The sequence below is a fragment of the Passer domesticus genome, chromosome Z (genome assembly GCF_036417665.1).
Source record: "Passer domesticus isolate bPasDom1 chromosome Z, bPasDom1.hap1, whole genome shotgun sequence".
NCBI classification, from domain to species: domain Eukaryota; kingdom Metazoa; phylum Chordata; class Aves; order Passeriformes; family Passeridae; genus Passer; species Passer domesticus.
This window is the reverse complement of record NC_087512.1, coordinates 34,707,257-34,731,496: the sequence shown is the minus strand read 5'-3', so window position 1 is coordinate 34,731,496 and position 24,240 is coordinate 34,707,257. Positions and strand designations below refer to the sequence as shown.

The following is a 24,240-nucleotide window of genomic DNA, read 5'->3' as shown; positions in this document are numbered from 1 at the left end:
TCTATAGCTGGGGAGAGTTCGTAAGAAAAAGTAACATTTTTTATTAGGTCAACAGGTACAGCTAAAAAAATTGTCAAGATTTCAAACAGATAAATGAAGAAAATGGAATGTAAATTACTGTGTACCCCAACATTTGTCCATTTTTTCCATGTATATTAAGTTAATCTAATAAAAGGTTCTTTCTACCCATACACATCCCACTGCTATAATTTAGGGCACAGAATTAAAATAACTATATGAAATCTATCGTATTCTGAGCCTTGGAACATTATTAATTCAATGCACAGGGTATCTATGGTATTTTAATGCATGAAACACATTTATTACCAAAAGCTTCACCAACATAAAGAGGCATACTTAACCTCCTATTAAGTCTTCAAGGTTAGAAGAAATATCTTTCTCTACTTGTGTTTCAGTTGCAGGAAGACTATCCTCACCATCTCTCAAGAGTTCATCCTTGGATCTGTAACCCTGGTCTGACTGATCACCTGTTGGAAGAAACACAAACACGTGCTTCAAGCTCATTTTCCCTTCCTGAATTTGTTTTCAATAGAAAAAAAAGGATCTGAAATTCATTTGTTTCTCGTATTATCTCTCCAGCAAAGTTCATATTAAGATCTCCAAAATGTCTAATTTGTGGAAAGGCCTACTCAGTGATAATAATACCAGACATAATTCAGCTACACTTTTACTTTTCTAATTATACTAAATATGAGCTATTCCCCTAGAAACACGATGGTGACTATTTTTAATGCATTGTATCTGCTCTCATTCCTTTTCTATTAAATTAGCATGAAATATTTAACTGCTGGGTAAGCTAAATTCTCAAAGCATTAACAAAAGAAATTTAGACAAGCACAGCCATAATTAAGCAAGCTTCTAAGAAGTGAATACAGTCCTGGAAAAAACCTGTACTATAAACTGTGCTAATTTTTTTTACTGTATGCCAAACTATAAATTGTAACAGAAAAAAAAAAAGTAAAACTACAAACATTTTTAAAAAGTCTGTTCCTCTGCTATATCAGTTAAACGTGCTAGCTGTAACTCACTAAAAAACCAAGTTTACGGTAATCAAAGAAGTTTGTCACATGAAAAAATACAGAAAGTCTCCTTTCTCTTTTATTTTTTTATCTGAAGTGCTGCTGCATGTGCAAAAAGTCAAAAATAATATATAGATAGATTTCTCAGCAACATGTTAAACTGAATTGTTCATATACTTTAGAGTACCTATTAGCTCTCATTACTGCAAGAAAAAAGGTCAAAGTAAGTTATTGAGCATGAAAGGTGTTAGGAAGCTCCATAAAATTTGGGTGACAGAGACAATTCATCTACCACACATGTTTATTTTACCAACAAATAACAACTATGTTAAAAAGAATTAGGAATGTGTGCAGCCATCAATTAATACATTTGGCTACTATATGAAAAACTTTTTATATAGAAAATTAAGTTCTGACATTCTTAGGTGCTTATTTTCTCTGTCAGATTTTCAATAAAGTTAGTATCCCTGCCTTGAGCAGAAGTTCCAATACCCCATCAATAAATGGGTGAATTACCTGCAGGAGTAACATTCAAGGGCAGAAATAATGCACACGTGCATCCAAGGCTTCACACCATAAGTCTGCACCCCACACCGTGATAGCCAAGGACAAATGCGGCACCCAAGAGACAGCAAAGAGCAAAAAAGCAGAGCAACAAAGAGCAGAGAGAAGGGAAGTTCAGTAATCTAGGCAGACATATCAGATGAAGCACAGGAATCAGACTCAAAGTTCTCTTTACAGAAGGGCTCAAGATATTAAAAACATGAAGAGTGTGCAAGAATAATTTTGTGCATTAAGTTTTGAAGTACACACAGAAATGAAGTTTAGTTGAAACTGCACAGGTAGGATGTGATCAGTACTAGAGCAGATAAGAAAAACCATGCATTTTGTCTTGCCATCTTAAATTATTAACTTCCTGTGCACTCTTTACTTCAGTTTGTCAGAAGGAGTACACACTATGTTTAACGTGGAATTTTTCTACAGCTTATCACCTGCCTTTCTATTCCCATGGTGTCTCCTAAAAACTGTATGACAAGGTTCTGACAATTTCTGTATTTATTTCAAAGTTTAGCAACTACTATTAAGAGACTTGAATATGGCATTTAAAAGCACAGTTTACCATAACCTAACATAACATACTATGAATGCTAATCAGACCTTTCTGAGATATTACCAAGGAAAAACATTTTCAAGTGTTGCCTTCTAATCACCTCAGCAAATTCACTCCTTTCACAGAAAGATTTTACTAAGATCGATTACCAATAAATGACAACATGCAAAAATTAAACAGCCTCATATGTCACAGGCTTCACACCTTTTCTGAAGGTTAACACAAAAAGCAGGGTATATGAGACCACAGCAAAATGTTTATTTTAATATAATAGTATTTCTGCTATGGTACATTCTGAATTAAAGCATGATGTTCAGTAAAGGAGAAATGTTCAACAATTCATTACTTCTTTTTGAAACAAGTTAATTGTACACTCCTCTACAGCCTCAAGAAGGGAAGGTAGCAGTTGTGAAGGGGAAATCGACAGGAGACTAGAAAATTTAGCCTTTTAGGGAACTGTTAGTAGTAAACCCAGCAGAATCTAGTACCTGTGCTAGAGTGATTATCAACGGAATCAAGCCTGACTAAGTCACTGACGAAGAGGGTGTGCTCCCCACTGTTAGCATCATTAGAACTATCCACGCTACCATGGCTCACCATGTCCCCATCACTTCCACCTGTGGGACTCCGCAGAGCTAAAGACATGAACAAGAGCTGGTTAGTAAGAGAGGACTTAATTGCTCAGGTTTTTAAATAAATCTAACCTCTTCAGACAACAGTAAATACTTCTGCTCACACATATAAAATATGAGTATGAAATTCTGGTAACAGAAATCAAGATAATTAATTCTTCAGTATGCAAAAAAATTCTTCAGTATGTTACAAGCATCAAGTTGGCAAATATCCATTTTTACACATTTAAGGACAGCTTTTTCACTTTCAAAAGCCACAATGTTAGCTGCAATCCCTCTGAAAGCATGTTATGTCCTTGTTCACCAGAAATAAATCTATTTCAACTAACTTATTACCTGGCATCACAGGCACTTGTGGGCTCTGCGTTGATTTCTTCAGGCACTGCCTAAACTGCACTGTGCCATGAAGTACATTTCGTACCTTTGTCCACAGGAATATGCCACTGCGGTTGCCACTAGGCCAAGAAGACTCTAAAACTGCCTGCAGAAGCAATAACAAAAACAGTAAGGAAATTATATAAAAAAAACCACAGTAGGGTGAGAAGCTTCCTCCCCCCCAAATAAAAAAAAAAGCATTTACTGCCAACCATGGGACAAATACTTGGACAGAGGACAAATATCTTCCCTTTTATTCCACAGCTCAGTACAAAACAGCTGAGTAAAACCAGACAATAGATCAAAATTACTTTAATTAAGCAAAGTGGGTTTTGTTCTTATCTGTATATTTTAATAGCGAGAGAAGACCATAGTAACATCTTCTTTTTCCTTTATATAATTTACCATGAAGCGTCATCAGGAACTTGGAAGCAAGGAAGGAGAGGGAGGATACTTCAACTAGCCTATTTCCAGCCTTCATCCATTTTGGATCTTGCCATCTTAAAGAATACACCTTAGAATAGATTTATTTGACATAAAAACACTAGATGGTTCCAAAATTTGTAAATGGAAACAGTGTAAATTCGTATTTCAACAGAATTTTTGGTTAGCTAAACAGCACAGGAATGTAAATTTAACAGTGTAGAAACATTTAGTGTAGATTCAGTCATTCTGTAAGCATGTCCAAAAGGATGGCTTGACTAAGAGAATCAGCAAATCCAAGTGAAGAGCTGCAAGAAACAACTTTGAAAAGATGCTATGACCCACTGGGAGTGACAAATGCAAAAGGCAGTGGACCCTTACCTTATTGTAATAACCATAGGTGATGGCATTTGGCTGTATTCCAGCATTTTTCATTTCAAAGAGGACTCTCACAGCCTGAACAGGCTGACCCCACAGTCCACAGAGCTGCATTACTACTCTGTAACAGACCTGACAAGATACAGAAATGCATAAATGGACTAAAGACAAGCATTTTGAAGTGTTCTTAAGCTCTTTTCTGATTTCCAACTTTTACACATGTAAAAAGGAAAACTGTGAGAATAACTGGTTAGTCCATAACATGCTACAGCCAGAAGAGGGAGCAAAAATTAAAGAGCAAGTCACAGAAACTGAAATAACACCAGCAGTCACACTGTTGACCATGCCATGGCCATGCCAGTTGTTGTTTTTTTCCACTCAGGTCTTTTATTTGAGAAATAGAGGTAAAGTACCCATGTGAAAAGCACGACAACTTGCTGCTGTGTGCCTGTGGATACTACTGAAAGAATTGTATGCTGCACAAAAACCCATCATCCCTTCAGTGCAGTAAGGCTGCAAAGCACTAACTAAAGTGCAATAAAAACCAGTGATATTCCAGAACTTCCTTCTGGAAGTAATCTGTGAGCAAGACTAGCAACACTGAGTTGGAGTAGTTGACCCAGCATACACTATTCTGAGGATAAAAAAGGGACTCAATCTCCAGTTGTTGTAGTGAAGCTGACTTGAGATGATTTTAAGGTGGCTTTAAACACAGATCTAACCATAAGTATGCTTAACCTGGTGGTGTCAGCAAAGCACACTGTATTTGCACCTTGTGTTCTATTTCATAGTCACGGTAACTTTTTTTGATTTGTACTTGCCTCATCTAGCGGTTCCACTTCGGTTTTCCTCATTTTAATCAGAACATCATAGGCCTGTTGCAGTGCTTTGACCTTAGGATGTGCAACTCTGACATAGGCTGGCAGGCAAATAAACCATAGGCTGTAACTATGACTGAAGAGACACTTAGCCCACTGGGAGGGGCTTACATAATATTTCTTGGCTAATTTATGGGCTGTTTTTATCTCCTGTAAGGGTGAAACAAAACACAAAAGCAGATAAAAGACATAACATCTTGAATCTAGAAATCTAACTCAGATACTGGCTTCTTAAGAGTAAGTGTTTAATAATAACAGACACACATTCAGATGAAGATCCCTTTTTACCATTCTCTTATTAAGATGCTGTGGAAGCAAAAACTAGCATCAGGATCAATCTTTTTTCCCACACTAAGCATTCATTTCAATTTAATTTTATATTACAGTCTAAAGCTTAAAAATGCATTTGACAATAAACTGTAATCTCAGATTACAATTTTTTAATCTCTTCTGCTTCTTTTATTTGCAAGTTACAGAGACCAAACCTCTAAAAACATTTACTTATAGTATAAACAAGCAGTGGCAGTTTTACCCAGAAAATTTGTATCTTTCAGTGATCACACAGTGATTACAATGAGACTCATCTGACCTGTTTTGTCCTCTTTGCCATGAGTGCTGGACTATTTGAAATGCTGCTTCCAGCTGGGTGTCTGCTGAAGGAGAGCTTGAGCTCCTGTGGCCTGTCAAACAGCTTGAAATCTAGTCGTGGGAAGTTTTTATAGCTATATAGATGATTTTAAAAAAGAGAAAATAAAAGTTTTTCACATACCTGCTCATAGCAGGAAAGCCATACAAAGACAACTGATATGCAAAAAAAAAAAAAAAACAAACAGGAGAATAAAGAACCAGGAGAAAAAGAAAACAGCAAGATACTTTTAGCCTTATTCACAAGAATACTACAAGAAGATGCCTTGGACATTAAGCCTCCAAAGACAATGGAAATAAGAACCAGACTGCTAACCATGTCATGAAGGTCAGGGGAGCACAGATGATGATTAACAAGGACAACAGCAAAAAACAGAACACTCATGATCTCCAAGAGAGACTGGAAAAAATAAATTGTACCCAGAGTGCCCGAAACTCCACACTTCTTGCACAGAGCTAAAGAAGACTGAATGCAAGAAATCTCAAAAGTGGAATGCATGTTTTGCTCTTTTGGTTCATCATTTGCAGATCAGTAGTAGTGGGTAAACTCAGAACCCACCCTTCATCATTCCCACCATGGAACAAAGAGCACTGCACTTTCTACAAAATACAAATGGCTCAAACAGGAAAAATGACACTGAATACATACAGAAAAGTGTAAGTTGGCAAGAAACTATAAAACTATAAAGTTGGCAAGAAGTTATTGAAAAAAGTAATACTATAATCCACATGCCCTCACCTATACACACTCAAAACACTGACTTCTAGAGGTTTAGAAACTTACCAGAATCTGTGCAGTTCATATCTTTCAAAGAGTTCTTTTGAATATTTGCAGTTAATACTGCAAGACTAAGGCGAGTCTTGCACCAGCACAGAACATCTGCCCTGCTAAGCATCACAGGCACTCTAGTTTCACTCTATGTGACCATCTAACTGTACCTGTATTTTGGCATTCGGTCCTGTCCATCATCAGCAGGTGGCTCTGGTGGCATTATGAACACTGTGTGCTCACTTTTTTGTGACTCATCAAGCTCAATCAAACGTGTATCTTCGACAGAATCTACATCGACCTGAAAAGGGAGTTTGTACATTAAATACAGAGTTTGTCTTTGTAACAAAATGTCCTTTTCAATGTCAATTATGTTGGGATATGTAAAAAATATATTTAATATACACTGTATTTGACTGGATATATATAAATTATATTTGTTCTAATTGCTCAAATATCAAGTCCACAGCCTTGTATTTCTATTTTTATTTCATGATCAGATATTCCTAAACATTTTCAAAGGCAAAAGTACCTTCTCTCCTTTTTCTGTTCCTTTATCTGGAAAGAGCTGGGAAAAGAAAAAAAAAAAAATTAAGTTTCTTCTTAACTCATAATCAAAATCCTAAATAACTACATTAAAGCTCTGCCACTTGCTGAAATGTTAAAGAAGAAATGGCAATTTTCCATATTAATGTAGAAGAAATTAAGCTCCTTTTCAAATACTTCAGTGAAGAATTCAGTAATCAGCATGCCTTCAATCTGCTGACATTATCTACTAAATACAAAATCCTTGATCTGTCAAAGGAAAAGTGCTTTCATTTTGTTTAGTTGTGAGAAACTCCTGTTTTGCAGCTATTTCCAATATGACAACCTGCAGTAATAACAAATTATTAACAAAGTATTCTCTAGACGCATACCCCACATTTAGCAGAGAAAACGAAAGGCAAATAAACTTTTGTCCATTAACAAATATTATTTTGATTGGAATCAATACTGAATCAGACTCACAGTCTATAAAAACTTGTTATTAAAATGAAGGTTCTCCCATAAAGAATCATATACATATGCCTTAAAAAATAAATACAATTCTCTAGCTCCTAACTTTAATATTGTGAACTTGGAATTTTAAAGATGAAGCTATAAACTCCATAACCTACCTAGACCAGAAGCATGCTGATGTGACTACATTAAAAAAAAAAAAAAAGGAAAAAAAAAAGGAAAAAAAGGAGCAATCTTCCTCCTAAAAACATGCATGTAATGAAAGGGGAACTTATCTACATAACCATTCCTGACTACATCTGAAACACCAGGCTTGTTTAATGTTGAAATATTGGGAAAAAGCACAGCGATATTTTTGGTCATGGCAGATGACCACTGGTAGGAATTCCGCATTAGAGGGAGAAACTGAACATTTAATGGGAAGACATGGATGGTATTTTGCTGAAGTGTCAGCTACTGATAATTCTCACATTATCTTATATACTGAAATCCTACAGGCCTTTAATTAAAATTTCTTCCAACAACACAGAAATTATGATCACGCAAAAGGATGCAAAAAGGAAAATGACTCAGCAATAACCACCAATCCTTTTGAATACTTTGTGCAGGAGATATGTACCTTCCCAACTAAAGGACAGAACTAACACAAAGTGAACAGAAGAATATTATGTAGTAGCATATTTCTCACCTTTTCTATGCAGTCATCAAAAAATGCCAAGCCAGTATCCTTGTCACTCACAAAACTGCACTCTTCAATAAAGCGACTGAATATCTGTGTTTTGGTGAGATGCGTGTAGAACTTCGTATAGGCCCGGTCTCTGCTTTTTAAAAATCCTGGTTATAAAAGGGAACACACAACTAAGTACCAGTTGAAGTTCCATAAGAAATTAACACATGAAGTGAGTTAATAAACATAAATCACATAATCAATATAAATTACTTAAGATGCTAATACTTAAAGTATTTGCTTTATCAATAACAACTATTTGCATATAATATCTATTTGCATTTGGAATATTAAAATAACAGCATTCTTAATAGCTATTTTTTTACATCCTTGGCAATCAATCACACCCATGTAATCCCTTCTCACTCTGTTTGTTGATTCATTGTGCAAGAAGATGACCTTGTACAAAAGCATCCAACAGCTAAAACAATACTTAAATTAAAATTACATTATTCTAAAAGGTGATGGGCTTGATAAAACTGAAAACTCTACAAATGATTACCTAAAAATCTCTTCTCAAATATCTTATCCAGTAATTAAAAAAAAAAAATTAAAAAAGAAGAAACAGGACCCAAAACACCACCACAGACAAAACCCCTCTGACATTTTATGTAGCATCTGGCTCATGAACAGATCTGAACAGTTAACAGTGATAAGGGAAGTGACATTTGTTTATTGCTCGCCATAATTCTGATTTCTGCCCCATTCTCTACTATTTTTCCATTTTTATTGAGACCATTACTTCACTCCTCATTACTGGGCGTTTAGCACTTTTGTATCAGACAAATTTAGAAATGTTTTTTAATATTAATTCTATTCCCAAGAGATGCCCTTGCAGAATGTGCCATGATGAGAGGGCATCATGCTACTAAAAAAAAGCATTTTCTAATACTGGAGCTAGTGCAAATCTGCAGTACTATATGTATGTATCTGTGTTCCAATCAACTTTGAATAGCTTGACTTTAGGCAACTGCAATTTTAAATACCACCAAGAACTCTACAACCAAAGGGAACTTTGACCTCTAAAGTTATGCAGCTCTTCAGCTCTGAAGTTGCAACACTGCCACTGCTATCAGGAGCTTGTTTGCCCCACCCTCACCTTGATGATCAAACAATGAATCGGCAGCAGTTGCTTTATTTGAAGGTGCCTGTGTGATTGGCTTAAGGAATGTTCTGTAACCCTTCAAAATAGATGCCATGAAACGGAGAAAAGCTTCCTGGATCTCCATCTCAAGTTCTATCATCTTCTTCTGCCAGGAGAAATCTGCCTCTATAGGAGTCATTTCCACAGCAGAACCTTCTTGAGTTTTCCTGTGAACTAGAAATGAGCAACACATACAAGCCTTTAATCAAAATTCAGTGCATTCAAAAATTTGTTTCTCTTTGTCCATGTTCATAAATGATAAGCACTAGAAAATCCTATGATTATTTTCCAATTGAATTGGTTGACAAAAAAGGTTACCTCAAAAGTGGATTTTTCTACCTCATGTAGCAGTCTGTGACACAAAACAAGGATGTCAGCTCAGTTAATGCTACTTCATACTCAAATGAATATAGTCTTTAAATAATAAATCAACACAAACACAAAACACTATGTGTGGTAGTTTTTTACACTCCCTGCCCCAACCAAGCTCCTTCTGGGCTGCTATACAATCTCTGGTCTCCTCAGGCATTCTCTCCAGGCCTTGGCCTTGATTAATGCCTCCGAGCAGTTAAGGTCCCCTTCAGCTTATCAGAAACATTGCCTGTTCTCAGGAACTGCTGCTGCTGTTCCTGAGAACAGTTTTTGCCTAATGGATAGGCTTGGAACACTATTTGACTGAATAATAGCTTAAACAGAAGAATATTATTATTATTATTACTACTAGTAATAGTAGTAGCAGTAGTAGTAGTACTGGACTTTTGAGGAAAATTCCAGTAGTTTTCAGTCCACTCTATGACGACTGACAGATGACTAAAGATAATAATTTTGTGACACTATGAAGATTAGTCCTCAGCCAGGCCCTCTTAGCTCTCCTGGGCAGCTATGACTGCACCAGCGCCTAATTCTCAGTGGTACCTCTCGGAGACCACCAGCTCCCTAGTTTGCCATGCCACTCTAAGGACCATTGCTGAAACCTGCTGACAAGGCCTGGGCTACCCCCCGCACCAGTACTGGGTACCACCCAATCCTCAAAGCTCAGCCTGTCACCCCTTGAGTGTTGTCAAGGGATGGGAGTATCTCACTGAACTCAAAGTGAATTTTCAACAGGTACATACACATTTGCATACAATTCTTTGGGTCTGTGTGCATGTATGTGTCAATGGATTTAAACACCCAATGGCAAGTACAGTATGAATATTTCCATCTCAGATCTGTAATGAAGTTATGGTGGTGCTTACAGTAAATCTTATTAAATCACTCTGTAAATGTTGTATCAGTCAACGACTAAGTGCTGCTAAATCCTTTAGACAAACCTGGGGCTTAGTTTGGACTTGGCCCCTTCGTCTAAAGCTGAGTTTAGATCCAGTTGCACCTAGGCTCTATCAGGAATTTAGAAAGTAAGTGGGTCTTCTCTGAAACTCTTGACTCTACAGAAGTGTCTCCCCTAGCTCTTTATACACTTGTTCCTTTGCATTCCCAGACTTTGTTAAACTCATTCTACCTTGATTCTAATCTGATTTTCCTTTTGTTCTTCATCAGTGATAGAGTGAATATTGCTACTGAACTTTGTTGTGCTTTTGCAAATTCATATGAAACATGCTTTTGCCACTGATTCTTTAAGTGACCTAAATCACTCATTTGTTACACCATGTTTTTCCTGTTCTGAAGAATACACATATAAGCTACTTTTCTAACATCAATCCTAACATTTTGGTGCACCAAATGATGGAAACAAGTAAGTGACACTTGGAGTTTACTCTTGCAGTCTTAAAAAAACAGCAGCAGGTATTGTTGAAAATGACAGTTCCACACTTATAACAAAAATATCAGTTATAATAATAAAAATACCTCTACATAAATAGAAATAAATATTACAACATAGCTGTTATAATATTGTCAAAATAGAAAAAAAATATTTAAGAGATACCACTGGTTGTGCTCAAGACAGAATTAGGAAGTAGTTCCTAATGAATGTTACACACTGCTGATAAATGTAAAAGTTAAGATTTTCTAACAGATAAAGTAAAGGCTATTTGAAAAAAAAAAATCATAGAAAACTAAGGCAGGAACACCTACCTCTTAATTAACATATATTTTTTTGCTTTTGTCTTTTATGACTTTTCTGTATCTTAGTTACACCTATGAGGTCATCATAGTTTTCTTCCCCATAACAACATAACGTTACATACCCTGAACCATCTTACCTGAAAGAATCTATTTTCAGTTAGAAAGAAACAATACCTGAAAACTGTTAGGTCAGTTAGAACTTTGCTCCTATCTGTTAAAGACATTAGGCTGAATACAGCCAGTCTTTATTTTTCTTTTTACAATTTGTCAAAAATTAGCTACTCCATTACTGTGATAGAAAAGTCATTATCTAAGATATTCACTAGCACTGGACCCTGGGAACTACCACCCCATCAGCCTCCCTCTGTATCTGGAAGATCATGGAATAGATCCTCCTAGAAGTTGTGCTACGGCACAGGGAGAACAGGGAGGTGACTTGAGACACTAGCACAGCTTCACGAAGAGCAAGTCCTGCCTGCCCAACCTGATTACCATCTGTGATGGAGTGACTACATCAGTGGGCAAGTGAAGGGCTACAGATCTCCAGAACTGTGTAAAGCCTTTGACACAGATCCTCACAGCATCTTCTCGCTAAACAGGAGACAGATGGATTTGACAGGTGGACTGCTAGATGGATAAGAAATTGGTTAGTCATATCCAGAGGGTAGTGGTTTAGAGCCCTGATGGACATCAGTGACAAGTGGTGTCCCTCCTGATATGGACAAGTGGTCCATATCAGGGCCTGTGTTATTAAATATCTTCATCAGTAACACAGACAAAGGGATTGAGTGCATCCTCTGTAAATGGTGAGAGACACCCTTTGGGTGTCTCTTCACCCTCAGCCAAGGGTGAAGATGATTAAATTCTAAGAATTCACATTGAAAGAGTCTAAAAAAAAAATCACTCTGCAAGCGATAAGAGGAAATCATACATTTATACACTAATTAGAAGTTCTTATTTTATCTATTTCACCTGCTGCAAGCTGTGGGTGCAGTTTCTTTAAGGTGCTGAGAAGACTTTTACATGGCTTTTTAGGAAACTGCTTCCAGTTGGTGCTCTTCTTATCATCTGATCTAAAACATAGGAGAGACAAAAAAAGGACATATGAAATAGAGACAGTATAAAAAAGAATAATATCAACAGCCTTAAGTCAATTCATTTTAAGCAGACAGTACCTTAAAATTATTTTGAAATCTTGTCACTGTACCTATTTGTTAAAAATAACAAATTGGGACTGACATAACTTAGAATTTCATTTATTCAGATACACAACAGTATAAAGTGAGTAATGAGTAGAGTTTCTTCCAGTCTGCAAGGAGATCTGCCTTCAGATTTAATTTAGACTTTATACACTATTTGTCTTTCAGATTTTTATCAGCCTTGCCAATATTATTTAAGCACACTCTTCTGTATGTGATTATTATACACACTCTATTCTAGCATAGATCTGCCCTACCACTGCTCCTATAAACAAAGGCAGTTCTGAGTAGAACATGTTACAGAAAGAGGCCAGATCAGTCTGAGAACTTGATGGTCAATACAGTATTTTGCTATATTCCTATGGCAACCCAGTCCTATCTTCACAGTCTAACAGGTATTAAAAGACTAGGAATTCAGTTCACAGCTGGAAAATTATGTGGTTGATTAAGCAGTGGAGTAAATTGGTTAAAGGTATGCTCATCTTCTTTAAAGACAACAACAGATAAAACAGACCTTCTTTAGCAGTTGGATATAAATAAAGAGAAGGGAATAAATCCCAAGAACTCCTACGCCTCTTTCTGGAAGGTAAAAGATGGGAGAGAATTGCCCTCACAGAGAACATACCAAACCTCTTTGCCATGAAACCTAACCAGTTATGAGCACCCAAGCTGATACTGGGACCAGCTGTTTTTGCACTCTGCATCTGTGAAATACTTGTTCCATTATTATTTGCTTTATTGGCATGAATACAGAAATATCTTTGGAAGGAAGCCAAAGTTCATGGAGTTAAAGAAAAATTCCATACTTATGGATCCATTTGCCCATTCTTCCCCCACAATGATGGCATGCGTATAAACAACATAAGTAGTACCATTCCAAAAGTGACTGGAAAAAAGTCCTGCCTAGAAAATAAAACAAACTCTAAAATCATTGCCCTAAAAAGGCTAGCTAACATTGAAAAATCATTAAGTATCAGAGAGAGAGTTGAAAAAAAATTGACAAGTAATAAGGAAGATGCTGAATGAATAAAAGGTATATTTATTTATTTTAAAAAAAAAAAAATTTATTTTAGGTATTTAGGTATTTTATTAATTATTTATTTTGAATAAAAGATATTTAGTATTTTTTGGTATAGCTTAAGAAAGCAGTATACTTGCTCTGGAAATGGATTTTTCTATTAAGCAGTCTTTCCAAGTCAGCAACAGTGCTGTCAAATGCTTTTACACCTAAACAAGGAAACAAATAAATCCAGCACTACTGCATTGCCATAGAACTAAAAAGGGGCAGAAACTGATGTGGATAAAACGAAATGAGAAAAAAAAAATCTTTATTCACTAATAACAAGAGCATTTTCATAATTCTATATTATCTTCAAGACAAAGTGCTTTATGGAGATTTGGACTTACCTATACACCTCCAAAACTGAAATATATACTCATTGCCAGGTTAAAAATGCTTTATAACTCAGCTACTCACATTTACCAAACCAATTCAGTATTGAAAGAGAAGTGTGCTTTTAAGACAGTAAAGGAAAGGGTGGGAAAGTTGACTGACTCATAAGAGGTCAGCCACTAGTAGATTTTTAGTTCAACAACCAATCAAAGTAATGTTGGTACTCGGTCTTTCTAACAGTCCTAAAGCATCTTGATATCCCTATCTCCCTGCAAAATCTCCTGGTTTTATCTCTATTTTTTGGCAACGCAATCCTCAATTTCCATTCTACGTATAAACAAAAATACTGAGGTATTTTTCCCTGCAAGTATCTTCAAATGATTAAGTTATGCCATGACTTTCTTCAATACATTCTTCTTTCACAACACCTACAATTATTCTCTTGGTGGCCTAATACTTTGTTAAAAACTGATGAAAATTATTTTTGAAGTGTTTTCATGGAGACTTAGGAGAAGGAGAAAAAAAACCCCAGACAGAAAAAACAAACACAATTTGTTTCATTGTTTACCATTTCCTTTGATGCTACTAACAAAAAAATGTATGTCAGTAATGTAAAGGAAACATTCACATCAGTAGAGGAAGGGTCCTTCTGAGACAGTAAAAATCAAGTAAGCATTTCACTGATCCACAGGTCAAATTACTAACTCTAACTCAAGTCAGTAAAAAAAAAGAAGTCAAGAGTTAAAAAATTACATGGTAAGTAAAGCTAAATTTTCACTGAGAAAAGATGTGCACTTGATTTAGTGATGATCACCCTCATCTTGAATTAGCTTAGATCCATCTTTCTATTTATGTTCTACTTAAAAATGGAAAAGTAGTTACTAAACACTGAAAAAACTGATTTTTCATTTCTGTTATTTGTGCTCACAATATAGAAACCCAGAAGAATTATTCAGAATTAGCCTCTCCTCAAGAAGTGCAAAGAAACTGTTCAAGGAGTACTTTAATTTAAGAAAAGTACTATATTACAATACATTAATTAAGTTAAAATATTTTAGAATTAATGTAGTGAAGACATCAAATTTTGCTTGATTGATCTCACAAAAAAATGATCCCTGTAAGTTCAGAAAAATTTCTTTATTAACACTAATATGAAGCAGCCCAAGTGCAAGATAGTGTCAAGAGTTATTATGAAAGATCCTGAAGCATTCATGTTCATGTAGGTTGCTTTAAGAGGATCAAGTCCAACCACTTACATAACTCTGTCATGACCACCACAAAACCATGTCCACCACTAAAACAAGCACTGTTATCTACATGTCTTTTAAGGACCCTCTAGGGCTGGTGATTCAGCCACTTCTCTGAGCAGTCAATTCCAATACCTGACCATGAGTGAAGAAAGTTTTCCTACTGTCTAATCTAAAGCTCCCCTGCTGCAACTTGAGGCCAATTCCTTTCATCTTGCTGCTTGTCACCAGGGAGAAAAGACTGACCCCATCTGGCTGCAGCCTCCTTTCAGGCAGTTGTAGGGAGTGATAAGGATCACTTCCTCAGGATCCGTTTCTACACACTACACAACCTCAGCTCCCTCAGCTGCTCCTCACAACACTTGCTCTTCAGACCCTCCACCACCTTCTCTGGACATGCTCCAGCACCTCAATGTCTTTATTGCCCAGAACTGAACACAGAATTTGAGATAAGACCTCACCAGCAACGAGTACCGGGGGACAATCCTTTCCCTAGTTACTTACCATTGTTACTACCTTTATAGCAAAATCTGCATCACATTTTTGTAGGAAGTGTGAAGTGTTGATCCTTGACTTATTAAGTTTTAATTTACTTTAAAGCTTTAGAAATTAGGAAAAAAAGGGACAGTAAGAAACCACATTGGATCAAACAGTGTTTAACAATTTTGTCTCCTGAGCACTTCAGCAATCTCTTCATCTACAGAAAAATGTAAAATCTCCATAGAACTTACATGTAAACCATGTTTGTGTCTAAGTCAATGCACACAATATCCTGTGGTGGATCGTACAGATCAAAGTATCGTGAATCAACTCCAACAATAAATGGAAGAGGTGCACTGAGTACGGTGGCCAGAGACAAAGGACAGAGGGGGATATATGGACATTGCCACTGAAATGGAAATATCATCTGAAGGAAAAATTAAATGAAATAAATGTATTAAAACAAGACAACAGATACTGTACGTGAAAAAACAAGAATTTACATACAGCACATTGAAATGAAATTACTAAAAGCTTTGTAACACTATCAGAAAAAGGTCCCCAAGTTTGTTACTTTAATACAGTATAACTCTCAGTTAGCTATGCAAAAATCATTCTCTTCCTAAGAGTTACTAGATAGGGCAATTGAAATAAATGCTATTGCTGGGAAAAATGACCATTTAGTACATCAGAAATTTTAACTTAAAGCCTTGTTACAACTGTGATGTTTAAATCAATTTCTCTCACTGCTGTACAGAACACTTTGTACTTACAGCTACTACAGCTTCAGCAACTCCTGTCAACACAGCTGGTCTAAGGGAATGGAGGAGGATCTTGCCTTCTAGTAATACAAAGAGTAGCAGAGTGGCACAGTTTTCTGGTCCAAGATTCATGAGCAGAGTGCTAAAGTTTGCTCCACTAAGGAGCGATGGGAAAGGCAAAGAAAAGAAAAATGTTACAGGGTTCAAAAAAATTCACTACAATCAAACTTCTGACAACTGTCAATGTTTGGGATCAACTAGTTGAATGGTGCTAATACACATCAAATAGCTACCTAACTAACAGCTGTCATGTCATTTTAAGGCTTGTACTACACCAAAGAAACCTAAATTTAAATTCTATTGCTAAAGAAACATACACTAAATCATGCTACTGCTAAATTTGTGCTGTTTACAGCACTCTCTCTCAGAGATGCACTGGCATCTTGTCTTCATACTAAAAAAGCAAAGCTAATTGCTAATTCAAACAAAAATAACACCAGCAGTTTCATATGATGAGTTACCTCACACAAGAATCATGAACTAGAGTATCCATTTGATCTTAGAATCACAGCATCAAATTCCTGTGTGAGTCAAAATTAATCCATCATTCTGATGGTGACATGCTTTTAGTTTATGTGGTTTAGCCTCCATTCAATTTGTTGAGACTGTACACATTTAGGAATTGTAATGACATCTATTAGTACAAGAGTGTAAAATCTGTCCTTAAAAAAGTTCTTACATATTGTTTTGCAATTTAGTGCCTGGCTGCAATTTTTTTATCCAAATGCTTGTGTAACAAATGTTATTAAAGATGCGTTTCTGCATAAAGAATATTATATGATAATGTTTTGGGTGGAGAGAATAAAAAGGGAGAAGATTTTGGTGTTTAACTTGAAACCAAAGATGAACAGAGGCGTTGAAATAAAACCACATGTCACAATCATAGGGAGGTCTAACCCAGAAGATGCAGGAAGCATCCACAGAGACTGCATCAACCTTCAAGCATAAATACTCATTTGGAGGTATACCCTTGAATTCCTGAAATGTTTGCACACTTGTGTATTCATGGATTTCACCTAACTGCTTGATATTATTTTCTCCCTTGGATCCAAAAAGAGGAAAAAAGCAAGATAGCAGTCTCTATGCTATTAAACTTTGCTTACTACACTGGTTCTGAAAATATAAGATCTTTAAATATGGGTATGTTTTTCTCCTCACAAGTGTTGTATTATTCCTTTAGAGTTCCTGCAATAATCTGACAATTCATCTTTATTTCAGGATAATTAGTGATATTATACTATATTATACTTCCACAAGGGCACATGCACATCAAGACAAGATGTAACATTGTAAATGCATTGAGCTTCCTGTTTATAATATAATGATATTGCACTAATATTTGACTGTCTTCTATGACTGACTCCTGCTTGCCTCTGATTTTTTCAAGTGGCATACATTATAAGCATTAATAATGATACCTTAATGGCAACGGTGTAGAAACTGGCTGTGACAATATTAAAGCATCATGGGCAGAAAGCTGAAACACATAAAGTAATAAGTGATTGACAAGAACAACCCCAAAATTAATACATTCCAATATAAATATATATCCACAGTCTCATAAACTGCCTGGCATACAGACACAGTGACTTTGGGACTCGGGCTCACTAAGCGAACAGAGCTCGCATTAGTCACCGAAACAATTCTTAGAATTACAGGAAATTGTCTGTGACTCAGTGTTGAGCATGCAACCACTGCTAGGTGATTAAGCAGAGAAGCACAAGAGACACTGCCCCGGGGGACTAAACTCTGCCCCACAGCAGTGGGTGGACAAATGAGAGGCAGACAGAAAACAACCCTACCACTGAGGTAATGCAAATGGTGCCTATAAAATGAAAGCATAATACATGGCAGATATTTCAAAAGTGCAAGTGTGGACTTCTGCCATCCACACTACCTGAAGTATGAAATAGTTTGCTTCCCTTGCTAAATTGTACCAGGATTGTATCAATGAGAGAGAAGGCCAGCCCATCTACCTCCGCGCCTCTCCCTTTTGGGAAGTGTGTATTCAAACCCAAGTAAAAAAAAAAAAAAGAAACCAAAGGCAAGAGGGATGAAAATTTTTGCTTACCTGCACAAGAATCCTTGGCCTTTGTGGTGAAGGGAAAGGTATATTGTGCATAAAATGGGATATATGTCTGCAAAGAAGACAAGATATTGGAGAAAGAGCACCAGGGTGTAATAAAGGGCTCAAAACAATGTTAATCACGTTTTAGAATTAATATGGTAGCATTTTTTAGAAAGACTGTTAAGATTTCTTTACTGTTTTGGTAAGTCTAATAGCCTATTTATGCAAGCCAAAATGAAGAAGCTTCATTCACTCAGTTGCATGCCTGAAAATTAATACTGGCAGATTCAGATATGTAAGCAAAAGATAAGAACATAGTAGCATTTAGGCAAGCCACTTCAAATCCCAGGCAGGCAGCCTAACCCTCTTCTGCAGTTTCTAAAGAGATTCTGCTAAGACAAAGTATTTTGCTGGATTTCTTAAGAGTTTAGAAGGTAACATCATTTTCCAGCAAACTTTCAGGATCATGACAAGCATCCTCTGCAGAGTTTGCACACATATTCATAGACATGAACTAGCTGCAGTGCTTGGAAACAGACAGATATTCACCGCTTATATTCCTGAGCTTTATATTTACTAAGCTAAAGCACAGGACTGGAAATGTAGCACATATCACAGCGCAGCCTGTTCTGTACTTGATGTAGCTAAAAGAAAGGTAAACAGGCTTGACATATTCTAAAAAAGACCCAGACTAAAATCCAGTTAGCCTCACTCACACTGCAAGAGCCAGTACCGTTAAACAGAAGCAGCAATAACTTCTATCTGTACAACATAAGTTAAACAGAGCAAACATGATGGTGGATCAACTACAGCAACTAAGCAACTGTGACATGCACAAATCACATGATTTCTTGAGCTTATAATCACATTCACACAGCAACTTCAAAAATGTTTTACATACTTTTCAATGGGAAGAGGATGAGGTCCAGAGACAGAGAGTTTGTAGATGAACATAAGAAATTTTCGAAATGCTTCAAAGAAGGGCCAGTGTGAGAGAAGACAGATGCATTTGTTTGAATTTATGGACTTGGAAGTAATCACTTTTCTCTCTACAGTCGTCAAAAGACCCAGCTGTGATTGCTGTTTTTCTGTTAGCAGCTCCCGGGGATAAGGCTCATAAAACTGGATAGCAGCACCATAAACCTACAAGATGAAAAAAACCCACAACAACTAAGCAGGCCCAGTATTTAACAGGAATAGGGGCTAGAACTTTTGATGCATCTTTAAGTCTCTGGAGTTTGCACACACTACAGTGCTTTTGCTGGTACCTTATGAAATGACTATTTATATAACATGCACAAAGCAACCATATAAACAAAATGCTTTGAACCTCATTTTCACTGCACCTTCCTCAACAAAGTATTCATACTCACTTGAAAGGGAAGGAACCAAACCTTCATTTTGTGACAAAACCTTACCCATGAATCATCTGGGTCAAAAACATCCCCAAAATCTAAAACCCAAACCCTCATGAAATGTTTCTGTTCAGTAAATTCCCCTATCATTACCAAACTAAACAATAAAACTATTTTAGCTTTGACTTCCCTCATTTTATCAATTTAAAAAGATATTTTCTAATACTCCTTCCTTATTTGTCTGTGTTTCATAACTGAGCTATTCTGGCAAGCTTAGCAAAAATGAATAAGGAAAGAAAAACAGTAGCAGCTACTGCATTCCTCCTTGCAAAAGAAGTATTAATATTTTGAAGCGTGTTTTTTTTCTCTTTGGAAATGGAGAAGTAATTTTTTTTTTGTTAGGGGAGTGAGACAGAGTGGAAGTTGAGCTGTTATCACCAACAGGGCCAAACTGTTTATTAGAGACCTAAGCAATCACACACTGATACAGACAGCCAATCACACAACACAAATCACTTACTCCCTCATACAGTTCACACACATTCACAACTGGCAAGCTGAAACAACAGCTGGGAGACCAACCCTAACAGAGAGGTTTATTAGAGACCTAATCAATCACAAATTGATACAGACAGCCAATCACGCACAACAATCACTTACTCCCTCATACAGTTCACACACATTCACAACTGGCAAGCTGAAACAACAGCTGGGAGACCAACCCTAAGCAAAGGCTCCCTTGCTTCATCAGGAGTACCTCTATTACCTTCCTGCCTATAACCTAAGTTATACAACACATTTTTGGTGCCCTTGTGTGCTGATGGCCTTATACAGATTCAGCAGAAAAATCTGAATGTTAGAAGATAGAATTCAGACGTGCTGAATCTATCCCTTCATGCAAATTAGTCTTTCACATTCTACCTCTCAGTGCACATTTTTCTTCTCCCTGCCTTCTGGTAACTGGTTGTCAATTCACGTGGAGATGTATGTATAGAGCCCTATTAGAGAAAGTCATGCAGCACTGTTCTATAAAGTCACTTAGAAGTGTCTTTTAAGGTAACCAAGTGAAAATTGTAACAATTTGCTACATTACTCACACATGAGTTAAATTCTCTTTAATATATAGCCTACACTTCTATTCCCACTACACGGAAGAACAGGGCAAACCATGCGCTGTGAGGTTTGGTTTTGTCAAATGTATGGTTCAACTTACACATGAGTAAACAGCACATATTCTTCCAGCTGCTTCCTGTTTTAGTTCAGTTTCATTTTACATGAAGGCTTAAGGAATATAAATTTATAAGGGAAGTATTAGACAATGTATTTCTCAAACACAGAAGAAACAATCCCTATCTAGCTCCATAACAACCATCTGAAATAAAAGCAAAAACATGGTGTGGAGCCATACCTTTTCTGCTGAAGAGCAGGTCAGTACAAATGTTGAGAATACTGGTAGTGGATATTTGGTTTGAGGGTCCCAGCACTCAATAGTAGCTCCCATAGGAAGGCAGAAAAGAGGTACAGAGTCTGACAGTGGAAATGACTCATAGTTCTCTTGAGGATATCTGAAAAGTAAGCCTCAAAAACAGAAAATAGAAAAGTAAGCACATTTGTTCTGTAGGCCCTAAATGTTGCAAGCAATATATTTTCCACAAAATATAGCTACATCTACACAACCATGGGTTTACTATTGCTGCTCATCTTGCTTGTTCTGTGGAATGCCAACTTCGTTATCTATTCTTTCAACTTCTAAGGAACAACAAAATAGTTTCAGAATTGAAGGGAAGAAACACATTAAAGTTTCAAAATAAACAGAAGATATTTAGGCATAGAATAAAATAAAGTAAACCTGAACAGGATTTTTATTACTCCTTCTCTATTATCACCAACACAAAAAAATAGGAAGTCTTTTCTTATATGTGTAATGTTTGCAAAGACAAAAGTTCGCCAAAGCTCCTCAGTTAGCAAGCCTCTCATGATAAGAACTAAAATAATAGAGAGAAATGCTATTCCCTTTTTTTGTCCTGGGGAAAAAAGTAAGGTGAGTAAAGAAAGTATTATAGAAGCTGATTTCAACTGACATCCTCCAGGACCAGTATTCCCACAGACAACACTTACATTTTAAAAATTATTATTTTATTTTAACAAGGCATTTGAATCTTTTTGTTAACACGTTAAGACAGCTTCTAAAATTACTTACCAGCTTTATATGCTAAAGAGTTAGAAGCTGGCACAGACTTCTTGTAACAAAGGTATACACTGGAACCCCACTGAAAGACACAAGTTTCATCTCAGAACCAGGAAATATGACAATAAGCAACAGAAATCCAGCATTTGAATATACTCCCTTTACAAACAAATCAGGTATTTTAACAAAAAAACTTACAGAACAAAATGACCAGCTGGCTGCTGAGTGCATGTAAATGACAAAAATGAGAATTCACCATTCTCTCACTTTTTAGAGATTACAGGATTTACAAAAAATAACCACATCACACACAACCACCCTGCTCTCTGACCTATTTCAACAAAAGAACAGGCAAAGGTGAAGCAGATTAATTTCCACCTTCAAGTTTCCTTGGTTATTTAAAAGTAGACTCTTATGGGGACCTCATTACAGGAAGTCAAGTTCTAATCATCATAACTCATAATTTGAAGCTTTTATTGTACTTCTATAAACTGGTTATTTACAGTGTTTTTGCAGTTTGGGTACATATACTCTACCATTAAAAAAAGTCACTTATTCCACTGCAAGTAAATTAAATGCAAAATAGACTAAATAAAAGAGAACCAATTAAAGCAAAGCACATGAGAAACTCTAAACAGCAATTATCATCCTTATAATGCATTAGTAACACACGTGTTATGAATAACTATGAAAAAAGCATTTCTGCTTCATCCCAAGTGTCAGCATCCCCAAAGGGTGTGGGAGAGATAATGAAAAAAAAATAAATTAAAACTTCATTGCATTACTCCTAAATAGCACGTAGACATGAATATGGAAACTGAAGTAGCAAATAATCAGTATGAAACAGTAATTTCCAACATGGAAGAGAATCAAAGCAACAAAATCTACAAAACTGACATCTCATACATGGTATAAAGAATGAAGGAATTCTGATGTAGGGACAGAACACAATTACAATAGTGCTAAGAAGAGTTTAAGGAGCTCCTCATTTAAATATATGTGTTGGGCTAAAAAAGAAAGAAAAAGAAACTCAAGCTTACAGATACTCACCATCCCACAGTTTAAATTCTTATCCACTTTACAGAATGTGTGAGGAGGGGTTTCCCCTTTGCTGGTAATAATAACACAGATATCTGTCACTGCCAGTGAATTCTGGGGTCGCACTGGAGGGGCCCTTCGGTAGGTGATGAAGATGCGTTGCGAGGAAGCCGAGCTGTTGTTAACATTAGCGCAACGACCATACGGAGTAGCTTGAATCACCTCACAGCCCGAAATTATGCGTTCCTTCCCCTCGTAGAGAACTCTGCATGCAGGAAGGAAACACCATCATGTGCATTCAAATAGATATGAAGTTACTGGAGTGAATTTGGAGAAACTGTCCATCCATTAGCAACTTATGTCATCATTGCAACATTTTAACATTAATCTCTTTTATTCTCTTTCATCATGCAGCACCTGAGATTGAAGAAACTGCTCAGAAATATTTCAAACTATATTGAATTCTCTGTGGGAGCAAACCAGAGTTACAGAAAAATAAAATCAAGCCACATTGAAAAGGATTTAGTTATATAAGTAGTTGGAATGCGGCAACATCAATGAAAAATAAATCCAAATTCCACTTTAAATTGCTTGGACACATCACAGTGGATAATTTAATCACTAAAATTACTGCTAAATCTTTTAAAAGTTGGGGGTTTTCTGGTTTTTTTTTTGGTTTTTTGGTGGGTTTTTTTGTTGGGTTTTTTGTTTTGTTTTGGGTTTTTTGTTTGTTTTGGTTTTTGTTGTTGTTGGGGTTGTTTTGTTTTTTGGTTTTTTTTTTTGTAAAGTATTTTTTGGGTTTGGGGTTTTTTTGTTTCTTTAATTGGTTTTTTTAAGAAATATTTTTGGAAAAGCACAGCAGAGGACAGAAGTCTGCTTCCCAGATGAATTTTTACAGAAAAAAACAATCCAAGCCCAGTAATAATTGACATTCACAGTTTGAATAACAGTGCTTAAGACAATGAGGCAGGAAGACAAACTAATACTTTGTTTCACAGTAAAGGAAGAAATAGTAAGTACAATTGATTGTACACCTAGAAAGCAGAATATATCTTATATATCTTGTATATCATTCATATGGTGCATGACTTTTTTCATTTTGCAAGATCACTATCTTAGATCATCATATTTCTAGCAAAATATGAACGATCCTTAACAGCTTCACAACAGCTAAATAAGCTATAGTGTTTCTTTACCTAACATAAAGCTATCAGAAAGTCACTGTGAGAAAAAATGTGGAAGCCAAAACATACACCTGAACAT

The 24,240-nt window shown here is 36.2% G+C and overlaps 1 protein-coding gene across 4 annotated transcripts in view; it reads right to left on the bottom strand.

The window, feature by feature from the left end:
• The window catches only part of DENND4C (DENN domain containing 4C), a 72,515-nt gene that overhangs the window by 23,360 nt on the left and 24,915 nt on the right, over positions 1 to 24,240 (bottom strand). For 3 of the 4 annotated variants that reach the window (XM_064403407.1, XM_064403408.1, XM_064403409.1), the window contains exons 3-21: positions 22,990 to 23,242; positions 21,952 to 22,021; positions 21,160 to 21,329; positions 19,298 to 19,539; positions 18,400 to 18,466; positions 17,747 to 17,805; positions 16,281 to 16,425; positions 15,759 to 15,934; positions 12,161 to 12,261; positions 9,077 to 9,295; positions 7,939 to 8,084; positions 6,784 to 6,819; positions 6,422 to 6,552; positions 5,427 to 5,559; positions 4,781 to 4,987; positions 3,963 to 4,091; positions 3,120 to 3,264; positions 2,640 to 2,786; positions 363 to 488 (exon numbers count right to left, since the gene is read on the bottom strand). In XM_064403407.1, the coding sequence (XP_064259477.1) occupies positions 363 to 488; positions 2,640 to 2,786; positions 3,120 to 3,264; positions 3,963 to 4,091; positions 4,781 to 4,987; positions 5,427 to 5,559; positions 6,422 to 6,552; positions 6,784 to 6,819; positions 7,939 to 8,084; positions 9,077 to 9,295; positions 12,161 to 12,261; positions 15,759 to 15,934; positions 16,281 to 16,425; positions 17,747 to 17,805; positions 18,400 to 18,466; positions 19,298 to 19,539; positions 21,160 to 21,329; positions 21,952 to 22,021; positions 22,990 to 23,242 (2,702 nt within the window). The remainder of the gene's footprint in view (positions 1 to 362; positions 489 to 2,639; positions 2,787 to 3,119; positions 3,265 to 3,962; positions 4,092 to 4,780; positions 4,988 to 5,426; positions 5,560 to 6,421; positions 6,553 to 6,783; positions 6,820 to 7,938; positions 8,085 to 9,076; positions 9,296 to 12,160; positions 12,262 to 15,758; positions 15,935 to 16,280; positions 16,426 to 17,746; positions 17,806 to 18,399; positions 18,467 to 19,297; positions 19,540 to 21,159; positions 21,330 to 21,951; positions 22,022 to 22,989; positions 23,243 to 24,240) is intronic. The other variant, XM_064403410.1, reaches the window with a different exon arrangement.